Consider the following 23,172-nt stretch of genomic DNA (forward strand, 5'->3'; position numbering starts at 1 on the left):
TTGAAGAGCAGGATTGTGAAAATGGGTTAAGGAATTAATAATGATATTACTTAGGAATACAAATATGTAGCTAGCATCATGACAGAGCTCCAGAGAGGTGTACTACGAAGCAAGTTCAACATGCCCAGGCTTTCTTTGCTCGAGCTGGCTCAACAAAGCAGAAACTCGCAGTTAGAGGTAATCGGTACTACGACGATGGTTATCAACTTTCTCTGTTAACTCATGCTCTCTGCTTTCGGCTTTGCGCACTTTCACATAAAAGAGGTGTTTGCAGCATCTGACATGGACAAGTGTACTGACAGCACAGCCACATATTTTAAAAATGAGGAGCAAACTATAATAAAAAAAAAAACAACATCATGAAGTTAAACACATAATCCACACTGAAAGCAGCACAGCTGCAGTTGCTAAATGATGGAAGAATATGGAAAAAAAAATTCCCCATCTGTGTGAATGTATTGCTGAAGTATCACCTTACCATAAGTGTGCAGGAAGATTGGACTGATTTACATGTGCATATTTCATGAAATTAATGTATATTAGATGTATTCTCATGACGTGTATAAACGTTTGAATCGTATAAGTTCACCTGCAGCCCCGGAGGTGTCAAACGGCCTGAGGAGCAAATCAAAAATAAATATAAAATCATAATTCAAAGCGAGAGGTAGGTTTACTGTCAATACTTAATGCAAGATGTTTTAGTGCATCAACCAGTCCCTGGTATCAGCAAAAAAACTGTTGAAATTCATCTATACCTCATAAATGTCACCGGGGAAAGACACAGAGGTTTGTCGATGTCTGAACACACTGCTGTCTCACTCTAGAGAGGACTGTCTAAAACCGCGTACCGAGCTCCAATGGATCTTCTCCGATTGGTGATGACAATTTTACAAGAGAATTGATTGGTCAGTATTGCTCCAACACAACCTGCTACAGACCAGGTTAAGTGTGCAGCATAAGTTCCCATGGTGATCTAGCCAGCTTAAAAGAGAGCCACCTTTGTGACACTGACAACCCTGGCTTTAGTCTCAACATGCCTCGCTAACCCACTATTCTCGCTTTGTAGCACACCCCTCAGTTCTGCCCGTGTGATACAGTTTCTGTTCTATACTCAACAGCCCAGCTGCACCAGTTCGCTCTGCAGGGAGCAGCTTCTGTTCTCCTCAAACAGTCACACTCCCCACCATTTTAGAACCATGATAGTAACCACGACATTGACAAGCTGGCAATTTTAGATGCAAATGTTGCATATGACTACGCAAGGTTTAATACAGAGTGGCAGATGAATACAATATTTCTCATTTCATTGTTCAGTGACTCGGGGGACTTTTTTTTTGCACAATGGATACATGATTTGCTGTGAATGTTCTGTTCTTAATAAAAAGCCATCTACACATCTGAGTAAAACATGCCAGAAATGCATCATTAGTTCACCAATGGTAGCTCATGGTAGGAGCTACATTATGCATCTGCCAACTCAGTCAGAGGTAGGGTAGAGAAATGGAGCAACAAGCATGTCACTTAATGCGTGTTGATGCGTCTTTGCTCACAGTTTGCTGGGCTCTGGGTGGCAGCTGAGTAGCTGCCAGCTAACAGTTAGTGACATCAATGAGGTGGATACGGCTGTTGATTGAACCTAACTATAAATGTCATCTTGGTGAACCCTCCTTTCCACATCACCTCACAGCATAAGTGAGCGTGTTTTGAGCGTTGGGAACCCCGGTGGGAACCAAATCTCAAACATCGTCACCATTACTTTTACGGTCTGTCATTTACAGCTACGCATAGACGTGACTTTGCAGAATGTCTTTGCCATAGGGGTAGAGACTTGAAATGCCGAGCCCAGAGGGTGAAATGTCACTGCAATACTTTGACGTCAAATGATAGTTGTTGAACTTTCTTTACACCAGTCATACAGTCTCGAGCATGAATGAATCTTAAAAAGGTAAAATCTCCAAAGTGTGGCAGTTACACTAACAGTTGAAGTCTAATCACTGCTGATGGCTCAGAAAGTGGCTTCAAATAGGCAGCAACTTCACAGAGATTATACTGGCAGACTGTCTTGAGCAGACAATTATATTATCCTCTGTCTCAGTTCCTTATTTTAGACCATTTTTGTCAGCCAGAACTTGTCAATCTTGTGGACTTTGTCTTTAGTATAGGCTCGCTGTAGCTCTCTAAGAGAAAATGTGCTATTTAAAAAAAAAAAAAAAAAACTGGGACTTACATGCTTGCTTCGTGAATGAAGGCTCACAGTGTGATTTATTACCCCACATGTCTGGAATCTTGCGTCCAGTTGTGTCATGAAGGTGATGGGAATAATTTATTTAGATTTATACCAATTTAAGATTGACACTTTGAGATCATTTTTCATCTTGTGTATTAAGCACTATACACAGTTTATGATGAGGGAATGTAGAGAACAATGGTTAACAAAGATTTTCTTCCATGCAAAAAATAATACCTGCCTATTGTGTATTTTTGCCGTTTTAATAAAAACATTTTTAAATTCTTTCTCTATTACCTATATATTTTTTTCCTTTTCTAGTATGCTTGCCAATCATTATGTAGCATCTCTATTTTAGTAGTCGTATGGCTTGACACAAAGGAGGGATGTTCCTGTGGCCAAATACAGGCAGAAATCATTCACTTTTAAATTTTAGAAGTGCGCTTATTCATGTTTTAAGTGTAACAGAAGCTGCATTTATAAATATATGATAAACACTCTGTCACATACAAAGTGCTTACATCTTCACCTATTCTTAGTTTGTGGGCCAAAAATGATAAGCACAGTGCTATAGATTCAGTTTATGTAAACTGGACATGTAGTACACAAACAGCGAGAGGCCACTGCAGAGAAACATAAAGTCCCTTTAGTATGAATTGATAGTGACCAATGGATCATGCTGTTGCAGTAAACGCTGATGAAAACACAAAAATGATCTCTCAACCAATCGCAACAGAAGCTTGTATGTTTGAATATTTGTCTAATCATCTAACCCTTGTTTTAGTCATTTTGAAGACATAATCTGACAGAGGATTTGGTAGCGGGGAACAAATACACATGATCTCTCCATGTTATTTGATGAGGTCATGATCATGGAGATTTCCCAAACAATGGAAGCAAATCTTTTTTAGGTCACCTTGAACAAGGATTAGAGTACAAGAACTCATTTATACATTTTTATAAAAAAAAAAAAGTCTGATTTGTCTGGCATTCCAGCTGGAGAGAAAACACTCTTGGTTCAGGGATAGAGACCTTTAGTTCAGTTCATATACAGCACACCTATACATACTGTACACCCACATGCAGAAATATGTGTGTGTGTGTGTGTGTGTGTGTGCATTTATACAGCCTGCAGCTTATATAATAAATGTTGTCCCTTTTAAGGCCATCCCTTTTAGTGATACGAATATTAGAAATACCTGTTCATCCTGTGGTCATCAGTAACTGTAGAGAAAGCAGTTTTTTTTCTCTGCCTTGGTAAATCTTGAATAGATACATGAAAATGCTTCTCTGCTTTTAAATTAATCTTTTTGTTAACTGAGCACAAGTCATTACTTCAGAATTTAATTGCTGGGACACAATAATGATATTAATATAAAGAGTTTAAAATCAAGGTTAAATGTAGTGAAAAATGAGCCGTGTTGAAAATCAAATGTCCGCTCGGCTGAAGGGGGCCTTAATGGACGGGGGACTGGCTCGGTGAATTGGTGAAAGACACACTTATTCCCTGAAAGGACTAATGGACGGAGCAACGGACCGACCGACTGACTGCTCACTTGCTAACTCGTCCAAGGGAAATATCTGAATTATGTAGCACCTGCCTTGTATTTATTCATTATATATTAACTTAGTAAAAATATAGTAAGGATAACAATGCTTAAAATCAGTTTTTTAACAAAAAATGTTCAGACTCTTAAATCAGTACTTTGTAAAAGCCATTTGGTGGCAAGTACAGCTTTGAATCCTTATTATGTCTCTACAAGCTCTCCACACCTGGATTTTGGCAGTGTATATGCCATTCTTCCTAGCAGATCCTCCCAAGCTCCATCAGATTGAATGAAAAGCATCTCTGAACTGCCATTTTCAAGCCTCTCCAACTTTGTCAGGGTTTAATCCTGGCTTTGACTCGTCCCTCAAGGACAGTCAGAGACGTGTCTTAAAGCCACTTCAGTATTGTCTTGGCTGTGTGCTTGGGAGGGATAGTGTGAGGAGTGAGCGATGCTGGGTGAAGGGGTTGAAGTTACTAGCTTAGGGTGAGAGCGTAACTATGACTTCCAAGGTGCATTTTGGTTAGAAATATCCGGTTACTGTGGTTAAAGTTTATGTAAGCTGTGTGTCATGACTCGTGTTTGTTGCTAATGGTGGGTGTCAGCTAAACCCTCTTTTCGTGAGAAAAAAAGAACAAAATCAGCAGCTTAAATCAGTCCACTTACAGATGATCATTTACTATGTAATGATACCCACTGCAAAGTGAGGTTTGTTTGATTTCCATTTTCAGTAAACATTTGATCAGTTTCTTCAAGTCTCTAGTTGCATCTCTTTGTTTCTGTCTGACCTTGTCCTTGTTGAACCTTGTTTCAGGGGCCTGCTGTCAGCCATTGCCTTTCTCCCATCCTCTAACTAAAAGTGCATAGGTTTGTGTTGGCTGAACAGTTTTCAAAAATGACAATACAGATTTTCAGATTTTGACACGTTAGTTCTTAAGTTCCAGTTCTGCATCAAAATGTAGTGATAGTCAATTCACAGATGGAGGTGTATGAACATACGTGTGAACGTGTTTTTAAATGCCCTCACACTCGGCTAACATATCATTTACAAACTACTTGTTCCTCAGCTCCTGGCTAACTTTCCACTCAACTTCCCACAGTTTTTGATATCTTGCTCCTGTTAGAAAAAACTAAAACATTACCTGGCAGACAGAGATGCTCCAAGATGAACTGCACTCACTGCAAACAAATGCAAAATATAATTGTTCACTGTTTTAAAGGATAATTCCAGTTTATTTCAGCCTGGTGTACATCCCATTAATGTGACTCTATATAACATGCTAACTCTGCGCTTTGCGTCCGTTGTTAAGATTGAGGGCCACGAGCAGTAGCTTGAGTTTAAAAAAACAAAACAGGAAGATCGCTGTGAACCCTCATGTCGGTGACTGGCTGAGTCAGTAAGTCAAAAAGTTAGAACATTGGTCAGTTGAACACCACAACTTCCTGCATCCATTTCAAATTAAAAACCCTAGTTTCACATTAAAAGCGGTGTAGTGTTTCAGACATGGTGCTGCCATATACTAGGTTTTAAATAAAGCATTTCATAATTAAATTAGGGTTATTATTGCACATGGAGGTTTCCAAGTCTGGCGTCAACACTTCTGACTTCTTGCAGTTTTCCTCTTCAGTCCACACAGCAAAGCATTTAATACTCTGCCTCTTCTCCATCCTCCATGTCTCATATTCCAATTGATGTAGCCCCCCCTTCTGTTTGAATATACTGTGTATGGCCAAACTCAAAACACTTGCAACCATCATCCTTATGGCCCGTGGGTAGTCCCGAACCTTTGCATTTAGCTGTTGAGTTTCCAGAAAGTCAGCCTCATGTAAACAAACCAGCATGTGTGGATGAATATTCCGGTAATTAGGTCAGTCTGCATGTATCCCCAGATGGAGATCCCTATGCAGTTAGCAAAATGGCTGCTCCAGGCGGCTAATTTCTGCGTTTGCTTTTGGCTAGACTTGAAAACAAACGTTTAAAATGATTCATGTAAAAATCATATTTTTAGGGAATCTGAAGGGAGCTTTCACTTTTTACCCTGATATGCGCTGTTCACGCTGTTTGTGGGACTCCTTAAGACTCTGTAAGAAAACCACAGAAGCCAAATTAATGGGAAATTCACCTGGCAGAATCAGCTATTAGACATTTAGACTAACAAAACACACATATACAGTATTTACAAGTGTGAACAAAAGTATCCAAATCCAAGCATTGTCACTAAACTAAAACTACAACAAAAAACAAAAAACAAAAAAAAAAATGCAAATATATAAATAATGAAATATCAAATTATTTTTTAAATAAGGATCCTGTTTTAATGCAGGTGAAAAATACTGGCTTTTAGTTTGAAGTTATAGCATTTGTTTCTAATGCAGATTAATTAACAATCATTTTTATTTTTAGAAAACAATTTGCACTATTTTTAGACTGGTGGGGTATACGCTGTACCATATTTTCAAATTTTACTTTTATACGGAACATTTTAAATACACCTGAGCAGAAAATGTCTTTTACTGCACAGTGAAGAAAACGCCTATACATTCGTTTAAGGTTGCATTGCTCGAATCCTCTCCATTTAACCCCAGTCCTCTCTCTCCTCTAGACATCCTGTGTTAAATTGGGAATCCTCTATATTTTGTGTTGTTGCTAGATAAATCAGTCAATTTGTTTGATTTTTTTTTTGAATTTTTTTTTTTTGGTCTTATTTGTTTATCTGGATTAGAACGCCTCCCTCATATTTGCATGTTTGTCGGATGGACGTTTTGTGTTGTGCTGTCAAGATTTGGTGTGAAATCTGCAAAGGCCATGTCTCACGGATTAACTTGTCACTCACGCAAGTTTCTGACAATGAGGAAAAGTTCAGGACAAAGCTTTCCTCTGATAAAAGAAAACAAGTGTAGGGAATATACTGTATGTGTGCACATGTTTCTGCCCATCTGCTTGCCCCCTCTACGTACTCCATCATTTGCTAATATTGTCATTTCCTTTCCTTTGTGCCTCTGTTTAGTGATGTCAAATAGCCTTGGATAGAAAGGGATTTTTCTGTATCCTTTTGCTTTTTGAAATCTTAGTTCCCTGAGTGACACTCTGCTGGCCAAAATAATAGACTTTCTGTCTTTCCAAAGCAATTAGAGATAGTTATAAGATTGGAACCCCATAAAGTAAAGGTTTGTATTAGAAATTTGGAAGAAAAGCTTGACTGCAAAGCGATCAACAGACATTTGAAAGTAACTATCACAGTTTTGATGTAGTGGTTTATTCAGTAGAATTCAGTTCAAGATGAACCAGTAGAGACAGCATTTATTTACAGCACCATAAGACCTCATTCAGCAGTTATTGTCCAAAAAGCAAAAACAGCCCTCTGTCACTTGAACCCATCATTATTAATACGTGGATCCAATGAGAAAGTTCCACTGTGTGCTGCTCTAATATCCACTCCTATTTCCTTTTGACACGTCCCAACTACAAACCACAGGGTAAGTAAATTGCAGTGGAAAAACAAATGGAAATGTGGTTTGTTATAAGTATGTTCTTTTTATAAATAAATACAACTCGTGTTGTACAGTGCAATATTACTTTATGACCATTTCTGCTCGTATCCAACCAGTTAATTGTGCAGCTTTTTCCATGTGCAAAGAAATGTGAGGATAGTCATAGAGAGGAGGTTGTTTTTCAATGCAGGCATGCTTTTCTCCCCTCAGTAAATCCTTTAGTTAGCTTGGTGAGGATTAGGTCTGAAAAGTCTCTCATTTGCCTCCAAAGCCCTCAGGGATTCATCGGTGAAGACATTCAGCTTCTCCGCTGCTTCCATCTGAATTTTACTTTGCTATTTATTTATTTTTATTGCAGCCCACGTCTGATTTCTGCTCCCTTTTGTATTCTGGGACTGTATTTTTGTTTAATTTTGCCTTTTTTTCATGCTTTCATCGCTGGAGGTACTGCACACTAATTTAGAGATATCCTAAGGAAATGTCACATTTGACTGGCTGTCAATTTTAATGCAAGTTTATGTCTACATTTCAGCATTGGGTATTTCTTCTAGTCTTCACTCAGGTTGAAAGGTTAGAATAAAGAATTTATAGTCCTCTTTTTTATCCTGGACAGCATTACAAGCCTTAGCGATGGGCCCTAAAAATGCACATATACATAGCAAAGCCTTTGTGCATTCTGCTCTGAATATTGTTCTCTACGTTTCAACGTGAATCGCGAAGAACACTGAAAAGACTAAGATCCCAGTGGAGCTTAAAGCCTGAGGCTATGTGGGATACACGCTAATGGAAAACCTCTGGGATAAAGGTAATAGGTGGTAAAGACTACAGGAAGCCATGAATGGGATAAAACAGACAGGAGGTTGGGGTATATCCCACCAGCGTATTTCTTCCTTAAAGCTAGATTTTACAACTATTCAGTGTCAAACGGTGATTGCTCAAAATATATATGTCAAGGAAATCTGTTGAATTGTTTAATATATTAGACACTTCCTGTGGCATTGCCTCCTGACAGCTACTCTTAATTTCCTCCCTAAGTTAACAAATGTCTTCCCTGGTGTAATGTGGGGAAGGTGACAAAACAAAAATACATTTAGAGACTCAATGTGATTTATTGAAATAATAGAGATAGAAACTATTGAGATATGCTTTGTATTACAAGTGGTGCTAATTTGAAATGTTTGAACACAAAACTACATCTTCAGTTTTGAACCACTGAACTATATGAACATGATGCATACAGTTTATATCCTTTCCATTATTTCTGCCCAATCAAAACAGTTGAGATCATCGGAGGATGGTGCTTTACGTCACGAACTGAATTCAAATCAACCAACACTGAGAATTTAAAGAAAAACAGACTCTTCCATCTTCCGAAAGAGAGATTCACGATCTCAACAGAAGCAGTTTCCCTGTTTCACTGAAACCGAACTGACAGAGAAAAAGGTACCACAAATACAAGCAGTACTATGTTGAGAGATGAGTGGAAGGGGAGACGCAGAGTAATGGCAAGTGACATCATTAACGTCTAATGGTACATCAAACATCATCTGCTTCAGCGTGGAAGAGAGAGAGGGACATGTGAAGGTGCACAATGAAAGAAGGGATGATGGGCTATGATCAGAGATGAGAGAGGGAGTAAAGGCAAAGTCATGGCCAGTGATTATATAAACAACTGCTAACCTACATCAGACAAATGCAGTCCCCGTGCTTCAGCTTGGCATAGTCTTTGTTGTTAATGAGGGGCTTTTAATCAGTGTGCTTTCAGCTGTTGAACTGCATCTCAAACTGTCTACATTTGTCTACACTGATGGTTGATGAATATGGCGACAGTTTTATGGTAAATGTCCGAGTTTGTGACTTCATGAACTCATTGCAGGTCACGTTATGCAACGGTGATGCATAGTGAGACCATCCAAGGGTCTTGGTGGTCCTTGAGAGTTGTTGTTGAATAGTTGGCCCCATGTGGAGGGGAACAACCTGGAGTCTTTATTTATTAACCCCGAGGTGGCCTTCACCTGTAATGTGATTGTTTGAGATTGAGACCCTTTTAAGGAACTCTCAAAGGCCAGAAATAGTACAGATTTCATATGCAGATGTACGATTTGCTTCATGCATGAGTGAACAATCCCTCTTCAGGAACTGTGCTGGTGTGTTATAAGAAATGTGGTTGACTTGCTTACTTTTCAGGCACGTTGGGTCCCCAATGGTGTGTTTCTGATTTTTAAATGCCTTCTGCTATCATTAAATCTTAATGCTAAAAGTGACTTGAACTATGTGGGCTTCCCAGCACAAGGACCACATATGAAAAATAGATTTGTCCTTTGCAGCTGTAAAATGTTGCATACTTTTATCTTTGTTTGACCTCATAGATTTCCATATACTGTATGTAACTGTGACACACACCCCTGTGAGGATAGTGCATGCTGCTCCTGTCCCTGTTGTGTGCTGTCTCTGCTAGTCTGAGTGAAATACTGTGCCAGACATTGAAGTAGTGCAGTGTAGAGTCACATGAATATATTATAAACCACGCTACATCTTAACACACCCGCATCACATGAAGACCCAGGCCCAGCAGCCACAACAGCAGATCAAAATGCCAAACTCTCCACAGGGATGCCACGCCAAGCTCGAGGCTGTTTTACATTCTTGAGTCACTCCTCATCTTCCAACGTGGGGTTTGCAGAGCGGCAGGCGGCTGCAGTTTTATTTTCTTGCATTACAGATTGTCCTCTGTTGCTACAGGGGAGATTTTCTAAGTAAGTGTCCTACTAGAGCCTGATCTTTTTGAATCCCTCTTGCTGTATCATTAAGCCTGGGAGAAGTGTGTGAGAGTCGCTGTCTCTCAGTTGGGGATCCCTTTTAACTCGAGCCTCTTGTTCACTATGGGAAGTTGTGTTGTTACAGTGTAGTGTACTGGAGGAATGTTCTTTAGACTTTACAGTAAATATTTTCTTTATAAATAGAGTACTATGTGTGCTTGCCGAGTTATTCAGCCATCCACGGACTTCTAAGAAAGTTAGCAGATTAACGACTTTTCATTACATATTTATGGGAGAAAATTGAACCGTTTTGCTGTCAAGTCTAAAGATCTGAAGTCAAATTTTCTGCATTTATCTCATACAATTGTTTGAAGAAATAATAGAAAGACATTTCCTTGAAAAAAATGTGCAATCTAACTGTATTTTTTCTGTCTTTTCTCTCCCCTTTCCATGCATTTCCCTTTGGTCCCTGAAGCTGAAGAGTATGCTGTTGAAGGTAAGACTGATGCTCTCCTCTTCAGGCCGTCTGATGGCTTCCCTCACTGTTGTCATGGATGCTGATGCTGGTTGCGTGTTAATGCTATATGCCCTCCCTCTTGGGAGGGGCATTGTCAGCTTGGACTGCGGTTATAAGTGACTTCCATGGGGCCTAAATTCCAGTTCGTGAACAAGATAAAAGCGATGGATGCACAACTAAAACTATCCCTGTTGTATTTTTTTTTTAATTTTATCTTGTCTCTTTTAATTTTGTTTTGTTTTAATTGTACTTTATCTCTATAGATATAGGAGTATATCAATGCACTTTAAACTGTAAAATAGTCAAGGCAGCTCAGCAACCTTGAGTCAATTTGCTTGTTAACAAGGTTTTGTTAAAGTTCACAATCTATAACATGGTGATTTTAGGATACTGTCCTTCTTGCCTGCCTGCCTGCCTGCCTGCCTTCCTTCTTTCCTTCCTTCCTTCCTTCCTTCCTTTTCTATTTCCTACAAAGGTGAACACAGGCTGCTAGCTAGGGTGCTGCAGGCCTCTCACTAGTCTTCGGGCCAGGCACTGAGCCAATGTTAGATGTCGCAGACTTCAGATGAGCCTTAGTTTGTCTGTCTGCAGACTGTTGCCTGTCTCCGCTCTGCAGTGGAAGAGGTTCACCCACCGGTTGACTGAATCTGTCTTTCGAATCACACTCACGTGGACAGAAACAGGCCTTTTTGAATGTATGCACTGAGTGCCAAAATGGTGTCTTGGTGTGGGTGTGTGCGCGTGTTTGCATTTCCTCCTTACCGAGTTTGAGGTGATGGATTACCTATCACGCAGTGTGATCCAGCAGGGGAAAACACTATGACAAACACCCTCTTGCCTTGGGTTTTCTTCAAGTTGAAAAAAAAAAAATGCTTGCTGCAGTTATTTTTCAATCTTTATACCAAACATGAGTAGTTTATCTTGTGGCATATTGGAAATATAAAAGCTCGTGCCAGTGTCGTTTTCTTGTTATCTGCAAACCCGGTGAACTCTATTTGAATTCTGGTCTGGACTTGACACGTAAAATGTACGCACTTGTAGATGGTGTGAAGCTGACATTTCCTCAGTTGGTTCCTATGTGAGAAATGAAAGCCTCTTATAATGACTGAATCTGCGTGCACATGTCTGCGTGTGAGTGCCCTTGCAGCCAGGTCTTATGTCAGTACCACTGAAAGTCCTTGATGGGTAAATGTCAAAAGGGAAGGTTGGGAGCAATAATAAATGGTGGCAATCCTACGAAACACTGTCTGACGGAGTATCTGCACCCGACTGATGTGGAGTGTGATTCAGTTGCAGGAGTACTTAAACGATTTTATAATTGCCATGTTCATTTATACCTTACATCAAGGTGTCAGCCAAGTGATGTACCAGAAAAAAAACAACTAGCAGTGAAAGTGTCTCACTCTTGGAATAATGCAGGCATAGAAGAGGTGAATATACTTTATACTATCTTTGTAATTTTGTAGTAGACAGGTTCGGGGATGCTAGTTTGCCAACATGTAAAAGAACAAGTCAAATCAATAGTTACAATGAGATTAATTAAATGGCTACAGGAATGTCAAATTAAGCCTTTCAAAGACATTTTGTGTTTGGAAATATCACAGGCGCCTGTACAAATTGCATGAAGTAATCATTAACCAGCATACTGGTATTCAGTAACCAGTGACCCTGGGGTGCTTCAGGCTGCTCAAGTAAAATCAGACTCTCACAAATGTATAGTTCAGAGCAATAGCTCTAAGTAGTGTACCAAAGAACCAAATATTATGGACTGTTGTTTGAGTTACGGTAATGTCACTTCGGCCTTACATTTTAGCTCAGAATCTGGAGTCGTCCTGCTGAAATGAACTATGTTCTGCAGGTATTTATTAGCATTAGACAAGGGCATGTGTTGTCGGTTAAGGGTCCTATTAATTATGTGGGCTACCAGCAATTTGAGAGGGGCATTCTCTCCTTGTGCAGAGGTCGAGTTGTTTTTGCAGCAACACTGTGGCTGTGGAGTTTTTAAACAGTTTTCAAAATCTTTGGAGTTTATTCTGACTCACAAAAGTATTCCAGGCTCAGAATGCATTGTTTTATTGAGATACATACTAAAACTAAAAAAGTCCTGAATTGTAAATGCTAACACCACAATTAATCTGTGCTCTCTAAAGTCAGGCAGTTTAATTAAAAACAAGTAGTATTCCCAGTTCCCGGTGTGTCGCATGTCCACACGGCAGCTCGATAGATTTATTTATTGGCCCATTGTCTCCGAAACCAAACTCTGAGAACTACTGCAGTCCTTTCTCCTCTATTTTTAGGTCTTCTTTGTGACCGCATTTGGTCTAATTAGTGTTGGTGTCCATGTGTTCAAAGGTTGGTTGAGATTGATGATGCAGAGAGATGTTCAAATTCCCAGGGAGGCCAGTGCCCCTGGAAGGTAGCCGGTGGCCCTCTGCTCTTACACTGTAGGTCCTCGATTGATGATGTGCCTGCAACACTGACCTGTTTTTACCAGAAAGCCATCCAAGCACGTCCTCTCCCCAGAGGACCGCGTGCGTGATGTATAGTTTCATTATGTAAGCGTAAGTTTACATCATTGTCTGGTGCAGTTGTGTTGATGTGGTGTCTAATATGGAAATGGAACTAAAGAGCCAAATATATTAACAAGCTTTACAACATAGAGGTAGCCATTTTAACCATCTGCTGCATCTCTGGGAGAATGCAGATTGGCTACCCCTGTTTAGGGCATTGAACACTTTAACGACCGATATTGTGTTGGGGTGTGAAGAGCGGTTGATGAACTGTAGTGGTATTGTCATTTCATTTTCAGTATGAATATGAATGTAAAACGGAATTTCTGATATAGACCTATTTAGCTGACCCTTTGGTGAAGAAACATTTATAAAACAAAGTGATGGAATAATACATTTTTAAGTCAGTATAACTGCATGCCAAATGCTGCAGGACCGCCATTTTTAATTTTCTTCCAACTGATTGTCTGACAGTCCATGTCCATGAACATGGCCAAGAGAAAAACGGCTCCGATACAAGTGGACCGTAACCGATCAAATGTCCTCTGGCCTCGGAAACTGGCTGAAAAATGTTGTGACATGATGCTTTTTTTGAGTGAACAATGTTCTGAGCTGCCCACGCTGATCTTAATCAATCTGATCAAGGCTAATGATCTTTTCTCTCTGAGCCACGCAGACCTCCAACTTAATCTCTCCCTCTAGGAAGGGGAATAAAAAAAATGTTTCCCCCCACCATAACAAATGGAGTTTGATGTTGGCTAAAGATACAGGATTATAGATTTGACTGGGGTCTGTAGTTAAAGGAGATTACTTTGGATCATTCAAACCAGATTATGGATTTTGTTCTTATTTTCTTCGGAGAAATAAAACAAAATAATAGAGTAAAAACTTTAATGTTTTCTAAATGTGTGTGTGTTGTCAAGGCAACAGAAGGAGAAAACAAAAAGTGTAGTATTCAGTATTAAATGTTCTGATGTCATTGTGGTATTAACCTAGATTTAGTTTGTTTTTTGGAACAAATTATGCTTGTACATGATCCATATTCAAATTCCAATTGCTTTTGTTATTATTGCTTTTGAATACCACTGATCAAAAGGCCGATAGCAACTGAATGAGATGGAATGCACACTAAAGGAAAAAAATAGGATTTTACATTAATGCTGTGTACAATTTCACATGGATCTTGCATTTGTTTGGGAATAGTGCCAATCGTTTATAAATTCAGTCAATGACCGTAAAAAATAAAACAAAAACAGTCAGTATTTCCTGTGTGAACAAGTGACTGTATTTCTACAAAGTTTTTTCTTATAAGAAACCCATCAAGAAAACAAATTTTCCATTAAAATTTCAAAGTAAAAAAAAAGCAAGGCTTTTTATTAATTTATGTTTACCGCTAGTAATTACACAACATGAAATAATTTGTATCTCTTACATTCGATAAAAGTATGGCATAGCAAAACTATCTGTACATTCTTTGCAATCAATAAAGCCCAACTGCATTTTTCATCGAATGCACAAAAGATGTGCAGCATTCAAACGAAGCAATTGATTTTACTGGCAGCTTTTTTGTTTTTTTTTCACAAACTGTTGAAAAGAAGAGACTGCAAATACAAAATGCAGGCACATACACTTAAAGTAACTCCATCGGAAGGGAAAAATGACCATTGAGGGAAAGAACAAAATGGCTGTCTCCGTTCAGGTCACAAATTGCTTTAGAGCCATTAGACAGTAGGATGCCTTGATGTTTCCTCTGACTGCTCAGCCTCTGCCAGATGTTGGAGTGAGATTAAGCCTCTGCAGGTCCTGGAGGAGACAAAGTCCAGCCATGCCTGGTCTCACACGACATTAAATTCACCCCCCACACATCTCTCACTGTTTCCTCTCTTTCTAGTTTTCTGCTTTGTGATAACAGAGTCTAAAGGGATGGAGTGGGCATCCCCTTGTGAGCAAGCTCAGATGCTTCAGTGTCAACATGGATGGCCTTAGGCAGCACTGTTTGCTATGATGGAGAGCAATGCATTGGACAACGGATGGCCTGGAGCTCTGCTGTTGAATTGTCTTTGTGTGTGTGTGTGTGTGTGTGTGTGTGTGTGTGTGTGTGTGTGTGTGTGTGTGTGTGTGTGTGTGTGTGTGTGTGTGTGTGTTTGAAGAAGTTGTGCCATATTTTGCTGCTCCTTTTTTTTTTAATCACTAAACACTCAACAGGTAGTCCTCTGTCTTACATATCTGTACATACAGCATGTGATTTGACTTTGAAATCATGAAGCTTTTCAATATTGATGCTATGCCTAGTTGTCCCCTAAGCTCGATTCATTCATTTCATATTTTGGATTGAAGCTTTTTGGAGGAGCGGAAATGCTGCAGCAGCCGTTATACACTTTAAATTGTTTCTAGCACATTATGTTGTCCATAACATTTTTGAAATCATTCACCTCCAACTGAGTTTTCTCTTTACTTATCAAACACGTCATAACTGCAGCACTTCTGCTATATTACAGTGGCATACCACAATGAGCTTTGGGAGGAATTTCGCCGCTTTTTTAATAGTACTCATTTCTCCTTTGTGCTAAAAGGAAAATGTGTTGTGCACCTGTGCGCCTCAGTTGCTTTTGTAATAGCAAAAAAAAAAAAAAAAAAAGACAATGTTTTTTAAGCATTCCCCAGTGAGCTTTGGGGGTTTTGGGGTATTTGGAGTTTATATCACTTCATACTGTATGTCTCATTTGGTTGTCTTCACCCTCTAATTTATGCCCGGTCAGGGATACAGTCGTGGTAACCTTCCTCTCTTTTTGATACCTCTATCACTCGGATTCTTGGCTCGGTTCCTCTTTCTTTATCCCTTCACTTATCTTTAGCTTTATCCAAGTCTCCTCAATCTAATATTGTTTTGTCTTCTCGCTGCCTATATGTACTCTTGGTATATCTTTCTTCATTTCCTTGTGCCAGGTCTCTTAATGTTCTGTCCTGCTTTCTTTACCTTGATTATTCTCTCCCCTCCTCTGGGAGATGAACTTATTGGTTGTAGCTAAGAGGAGTATCGACAATGTGGCTCTGTAAGAGGCTGTGAAAGGCAGCTGGGCTATTGAATGCTCGACAGAGTGGTCTAGAGAAGAGAACTGAGAGGTTAACCTGAATTTATCTACTGGTGCCAACAATGCTCACTTAAAGCGTGAAAATTCAATTTAAACTTTTTTTTCACAACTATGAAATGTAATTGGATTGCTGACATATTAGAATACAAAGGCAACATGTCAAGACTCCATCTTAGCATTCAAAGTCCTTGTTAGTAAAACTTTGCTCTTAATGTTTGACACTATTGTCAGAGATAATTGGAACTAAAGGTTAAATCAAAGAAGATTAACCTGCCCGAAGTACACCAGTGTCAATATGCAGCGTAAACTCTATTGGCAGCAGATTAACAGCTGAAGGTGGCTAATGTAATTATTACCTGAGCACCTCTGTAATTTATCTTCCTTTGAATCTCCAAACGGAGCTACGTTTAGTTTCACTGAGCACATTCCAAGAACAAGATCAGAATAAAGCAGGAGCCAAGACAGGTTTAATTAGGCATGTATACCTATGAAGAAGTACCCCAAAGAACACTAGCGTGTGTGTGTGTGTGTGTGTGTGTGTGTGTGTGTGTGTGTGTGTGTGTGTGTGTGTGTGTGTGTGTGTGTGTGTGTGTGTGTGTGTGTGTGTGTGGCACCAACTGTAATTTCCATAAGCAGATTGTTCCAACAAAGTCTAGAGTCACTGCTTCATATATTTTTTACACACAAGTCATTATTATTTCCAGACTGTTAGAACATTCCTGTTGTACCTTTTCTGAATTATATTTGTCCTTGAGACACCACAGACTACAAAGCTGGGAGTCCCTGTTGGACAGACACTGTGAGAGATTGCATTTGGGCAGAGCTCGGAGAAAAGTCCATCTCCTGCCCATCCTCTAGCTGACAGCCAGTGCTAAGACAACAAAAGCACTTTCACTTCCAACGGGTTACTAAACCTAAAGGTTAAGGGAAGTGGTTACTGCCACATTTTTTTTTTTTTCTCATAGGTGTATGCATGCAATTTTTATATGTAAATGTGTCTGGACTTGGCAGTTCTTTCATCTGTGGTGCATCTGTGTGATACTTGGTGTATACTAGTGTGTGTTTTCCCATCACTTAAATGTCTAAGGCCCATCCTCTCGTACAATGCCAACTCTTTTTCAGTCCAAAGCGAACAGTTTCTTTACACCAATGTGTTTGTTTCAACTGTCTTGTTTGGGGCTCTGGTCTTTATTTGTTGCCCAACAATAATTTACTCGGACAATTATGAATGAAGGGCTATTGGTGGCACGGGGCCGTGGCTGAGAAAAACGGTCTGGTAAAATTGAGATCAATAGGCTGGTGAGATGAATGAGAGTGGCCAATAAAAGAGGGGAAATGGGGAATAGAGCTATTCTCAACTCATCCCTCTCTCACTTTCATAATGGGAAAATAGTAACACTTGAATGGGCTTGTTTTGCCACAGAGGACGTCCCTCTACTTGAATGGAAAATGATATTCATTTGGGACACAAGTAGGTAGAGAATGTTTTTTTTTTTCTTGCTTTATCCTCTTTTTGTTTCTCCCTTTTTCTTTTCGTCAGTTTTACTTTATTCTTCTTTTGCCGTCTCAATTTTACTTCCGGCATCTTACATATATATTTTGGCTAGACCCTAACAAATATCTGTCCCTGAATGACTGAGTGACAAAGTTGTACCATTAGTTATCCAAATGAATGGTGAAAGCTGCTATCACACATACACGGCAACCCTGAACTGACCTAGACAGTATCCGGAGGGGTTGGATGTGAGAATGTCCAAATCAGTTGGACCAGACATTAAACAGACTTTACCCTGCCAGTTCCTTTGTACAAAGTCCATGTAATGTCCGATTGAGTCAATGTGTGAATACAGCAGGTCATTGTCCAGAGATCTCACCGCATGTGAGAGAACACGTTGATGATGTTTCTATCATGAGTCCTGCACGCTCCATCCAGGCTCAGCTCCTCGCCTTAACCAAACCAAGGATTCTCAGTAGGTGAGAATACATCTGACACAAACAATCTCATGTGTGCTGCATGTGTTAAAATGACAACTTATTCCCCAGACGTTATTTCCCATGATCCTATAAGCACCTGTAGAAGACAGTAATCCTAAAGTGATAAATGTTATACAAAGCCTGTGGGTCCTAAGCTTGTCCCCCTTGTAAAACACCTAAAGATAATGTGGAGTTGTTCACTTTTTGTTGATAAAATAAGAATAAAATAATTTAAACTGTATAAACATTCCAAGGCAGTTCATTACATTCAAGTTTGACATTTAACATTACTTTAATATTAGAGAACACATTTCGGCAAGTATTCTGGAAACAGTTATTATAGGAAGTTTCTGTTGCTGTAGATATTTCGTGATATCTGTTGAAAATGATTCAAACCGAAGATGAAGAAGATAACACTTGAACAAACACCTGAACAAACTAGACCACAAGGCATTCCTTCATTTTTACCAGCCACCTGCCAGGATTAATTTTCCTGCTTAAGGTTGACTCTTGTCTGGCATTTATTGAAAGATTTCAAAAATCTTTTCATCATTGTTTGATATTTGTTGATCTGGGACTGCAAACATCGCAGCTCTAACTCTCTCCATTGTAAACTCAAGTCTGTGTTTAAAAAGTTCGTATCAGGTTTAATTTGGCATGATTTATAATGAAAAAAAAAACAACAACAACGCTCTGTCGCATAACCCTGGATTTATGAATTAGTTACTTCAACTCTTACATAAAGTTCTGCGTCTTGCGGCCTCCTGTGTGTAGTTACACAGTACTTCACGATAAACAATGCAGACATCTCTGAGAAAAATAAATATTTGAACTGTCCCTTTTACAACATCCCTGCAGACAGGCCTCCCCTGCTTTTTTTTCTATCCACTGTCACTGTGGCCTAACCACTATAATGAGTTGTTATCAGAAACGCCATGAATTTGTTCAGCAGCTGCCGCAAAGCCTCATTCCCTGCTCTTATTTATTTATCTGTCACCCCTCCAATTCTCAGAGGACCCGAGAGGAGGAGCTTAACGCCACAGACCCTCAGTGCTTAGACCGGGGCCTGCTTGATCACTTGGAGGGGGAGAAATACAAATGAAGCGTGTGAAGGGTATAAGGGAGGTCAGCGGGAGATGAGGGGTAAGCAGCAAAAAGAAGGACTGCAAAGAGGAAAAAATATAAAGCTAGGGATGAGAAAAAAACGTGACATGGGCCTGTGTGAGGAAGAGGAAGGGTTGAGGGGAATCTCAGGAGCTGAGGCGTCAAACCAGCAGGCTGTCTCAGTGGAAAGAAACATGGCCTAGATACTTCACTAGGATTCACTGTTAATGACTGTTCAGTTAGGCCACGGTTTCATTTTGTCAACTGAGCCAGTGTCATACACAAAATGTTATTATATACCATGTGACCTTTCAGCTTTGTGTGTGTATGTTTGGCTAAGAAAAGCTCTTCTGTTGACTGTCACCCACATATTCCACTGAAGACGGGTCCGTCTGCCCGTTTTATCTTCCTTCCTCATTTGGTCATGTTTCCTGGATTTCTGTGCTTCTATTGTGGGCGAACGTTGCTAAACGGTTTCTTTTTTGTCCGTTTTGTGGTTATTGTTGTCATGTCCTACTTTGTGCTGCAGCCTACAAACAGAGTTAATACAGTTTTATTTTGAAATTTTTCCGGGACTTTTATTTTGTGTTCTCGACAAATTTCCTGCCCGGCCGATCTAATGTACTCGAGTTGCCGCGGCTTCCGTCAGAAATGGATTTACTGCCTATCTTCAGTGCCGCGAGCCGCTTCTGGGACGCTGGTGAGACGGACCGCGGCGCAGCTGGTGGGATATGAAGCATTGTCTTTAATGACGGCAATTCACTCCGGCAGCCGCGTCGGAGACGGAACGCGTCGGGCACGGAACCCGTGAAAAATAGCCTTCAGTGCGTTAGCCTTGTTTTAGCTGTGAATTTCAAAAGTTATTGCCTTCAAACATAAAATGTGGCCTCACAAGTTATTGGCTCCAGCCACTTCCTTCGGTGGAAAACTCCTAGGTCAAACTAACATACAGATTTTTCAAAATATTTGTTTTGCATATTTAGATGAACATATGTTCATACAAAAACATAAACATTCTCTGCTTTCTTCTTTTGGACCCACTGTAACACTGTATTTAATTAATTTTTCCATTTGAAATTCAGACCATGAGTCCTTGCATCAACAGGTCCGGCAGTTTATTATCGGACTGAGTCATCCGTCCTGCAAAATGAAAATGTGGAAAATAAGTGGTCCACTAATCCTGGTACCACAGATGGTCACTTGGCTTGTACTCCAGATTGGTCCTTTAGATCAGCAGTTTGATTTGTGCAGGAAAGTTTCATCAGGAAAACTGAAAGAAAAACGACCGTTTGTTTTCACGGCCTGACAGTTGACAATGAATGAAAGCGATCAAATCCCCACAACCTCCCCCTTTTGCTGACTTGAGGCAGACAAAAACACTCGCTTACACCTGTGCTGAATCCAGACTTATATCAATATTACTCTGGAATAGATTGACTGTCTTGGTTTTGTCTGTGGATGTGCCAGTGAGTGTGTCTGTGTGTGAGTAAAAGAAAGTGTGTGTGTGTGTGTGTGTGTGTGTGTGTGTGTGTGTGTGTGTGTGTGTGTGTGTGTGTGTGTGTGTGTGTGTGTGTGTAGGGCCCAGATTAAGCTGTCACACAGCATACGAGTGGTCCCAGACAGGCTGATCAATGTGGGGCCAGCTTGCAGATAATAAAGTGGTTAGGTCTCCCCCGATGTCTTTAATTGAACAAGTGTCGCTGGCTCGGCCCATCTGGACAGAAAGCATCATGGGAATTGGGTGTTTTTATGTGCGAATGGCTGGTAAGGAAGAGGAACTTTGGAGTTCTGTGATCCTGAGTAACTCAGGAGGCAGCGAAGAGGTACCATGTAGTCAGACAAATTAGAAACATAAGTCTTTCAGCTTAACGTCCTATACTTTTTGTACATGTGTGCTCCTTCTTAAAGAAGTTATTATATATATATATATATATATATATATATATATATATATATATATATATATATATATATATATATATATATATATATATATATATATATATATATATATATATATATATATATATATATATATATATATAAATGACAAAATATTCCTTAATTTATCAGTTCAACTTGTTTCTGCACATCTTCCTTGCTTTGTGTGTGTTGAAGGAGGTCTCTCCTTGTTGTTTGTCATCTATCCAGTGTCATCCTGTGTTTTGTATGTCCTGACCACATATCTGGTTCTCAGAACCAGTAGAAGTGAATTGTCCTGCCCGCTGTTTAAATTTAGTCCAACCACTGCCTCTTCAATTAGAAGTTCATCTTCTCTTCTGTTAGAGGCCACAACTTCAAACAGCAGCAGGTCGCTGAATGCTGAACATTGCCTCAGCTCCCTGAGATGAAAACGGGAGAACGAGAGAGAATTTGTGAAAGCACATTTATTTACATCCTGGAGGACCAAAGGCAGAACCATAAACTGCCTGAGGGTATTGCTTCTGCATGCAGGGAGAATTTACTACAATCGAGCGATTTTTTATTTTTTTTTCTTCTTTGTGTGTATGTGCGCATGTATTTTACCATTTAATTCTTTACCACTGTCAAAGGTCCAGTTGTACAATTTGCAGGCACTAGAGAGTGCAAGCTGAACAGTTCAATGCCCTAAGCAAGTGGCCCAGTTGAATAAGATAAGGTCAAACTCCATTCCTGATTTAGAGGATACAGAGCAGCCCCCATCTGGACACTGACAAGAGCAGCTTCCCTCTTCTCTCTAAGCTAAGTCAATGAAGAGACCTTCTACCTGTCTTGTTCGCTGTTTCTCCTTCCCTTCAGCCTGAGCCCCTATACACTATTCATAAACTTGGGCAGAGGGTTGTCTGACCTTTTTGCTGAAATGTTAGGGCAAATTAGTTGTCAGAGTAGCGAACGTGGCAGCCATGCTAAGCCCCAGCTCCAGTCCCACAAAGCTCCACCTTTCTACTTTTTTGTTTTGCCTTTTCACAGGGTGTCTGCCCTTTGTACCGCTGTAGCGTTATTCCCACCAGCACAGCCACCATGGACAGATTTTTCTTTCTGTTACTATCAAAGCCCTCTCTGATTGCAGAATGAGGTGGGCAGACAGAACACACTATTTAGAGGCATGATTTTCATCACAAAGCAGCCCAATGTTCTGCACAGACGGGAAAAGATAAGTGTTACGCGCACCTGCCAATGGTCACTGAGAAAAATAGCTTTTAAAAAGCTCATCGAATGCAATCCAAAAATTCAGCCATGTGGTCCATTTCTGCTGAAAGCTTTGCTCACAGGTAAACTGTAGGTCAGCCCTTTCAATCATATAACGAATTTGAAAAATCATCACAGCATCCTTTGTGAATCATTGCCCTAATTCAATCTATACATCACGAATCCTTGAATTACTATCACCCACTTTTACCCTGAATATAGAGCAGTTTATAATGAGCCCAAATGCAAGCAGCACCCTTTTAAAGCACAGTAAACACTGAGCTTGCTGAGCCGCTGGCCCCCAGAGTCTACGCATATTCATTACCTTACGTAATGGCTTTTTAAAATAAACACCAGTGCATTCAGCAAACATTAGTTATTCCTGCATACTAAGTAGCTACTCGAAACACTGTTTTCTGTGCGTGTTACTGCTGGTGCACTTTCTGACAACACTGAATGTGAGTGCAACTTTTGTGGTTACTTGGGAACAAGCACATTTAGAATAAACTGTGAGTAAACAGATTTGTAAAAAAAAAAAAAAAAAATTATGTTACTGGATTGCATATCCTTGATAGCAGACTGGAGGGTCGAGGTTAGTCATGTGACAGTAGTGGAGTTCTGTGTTCTGAGTTGTTTTGGTTTTAGCAGATTAGCACACTGTACTAGCGAGCCGCTCTAATACAGGCAGGCTTTTTGTCCGTGTTGACTCATAATTAAAAATCTCTTGATTCCCTGTATTCATTTTTACTTAGCGATTTGTCCTCCATCTGAACTTGATCTTG

General features: G+C 39.9%; 1 protein-coding gene across 1 annotated transcript in view; it reads left to right on the top strand.

The window, feature by feature from the left end:
- The window catches only part of nrxn2b (neurexin 2b), a 660,052-nt gene that overhangs the window by 110,630 nt on the left and 526,250 nt on the right, over positions 1–23,172 (top strand). Inside the window, 1 exon segment of the mRNA XM_069715608.1 lies at positions 10,501–10,521. Within this exon segment, the coding sequence (XP_069571709.1) occupies positions 10,501–10,521 (21 nt within the window).

This window comes from Brachyistius frenatus, unplaced genomic scaffold (genome assembly GCF_029030835.1).
Source record: "Brachyistius frenatus isolate BFR_SWC_R1_liver_20210118 unplaced genomic scaffold, ASM2903083v1 Contig_145, whole genome shotgun sequence".
Lineage (NCBI taxonomy): Eukaryota > Metazoa > Chordata > Actinopteri > Embiotocidae > Brachyistius > Brachyistius frenatus.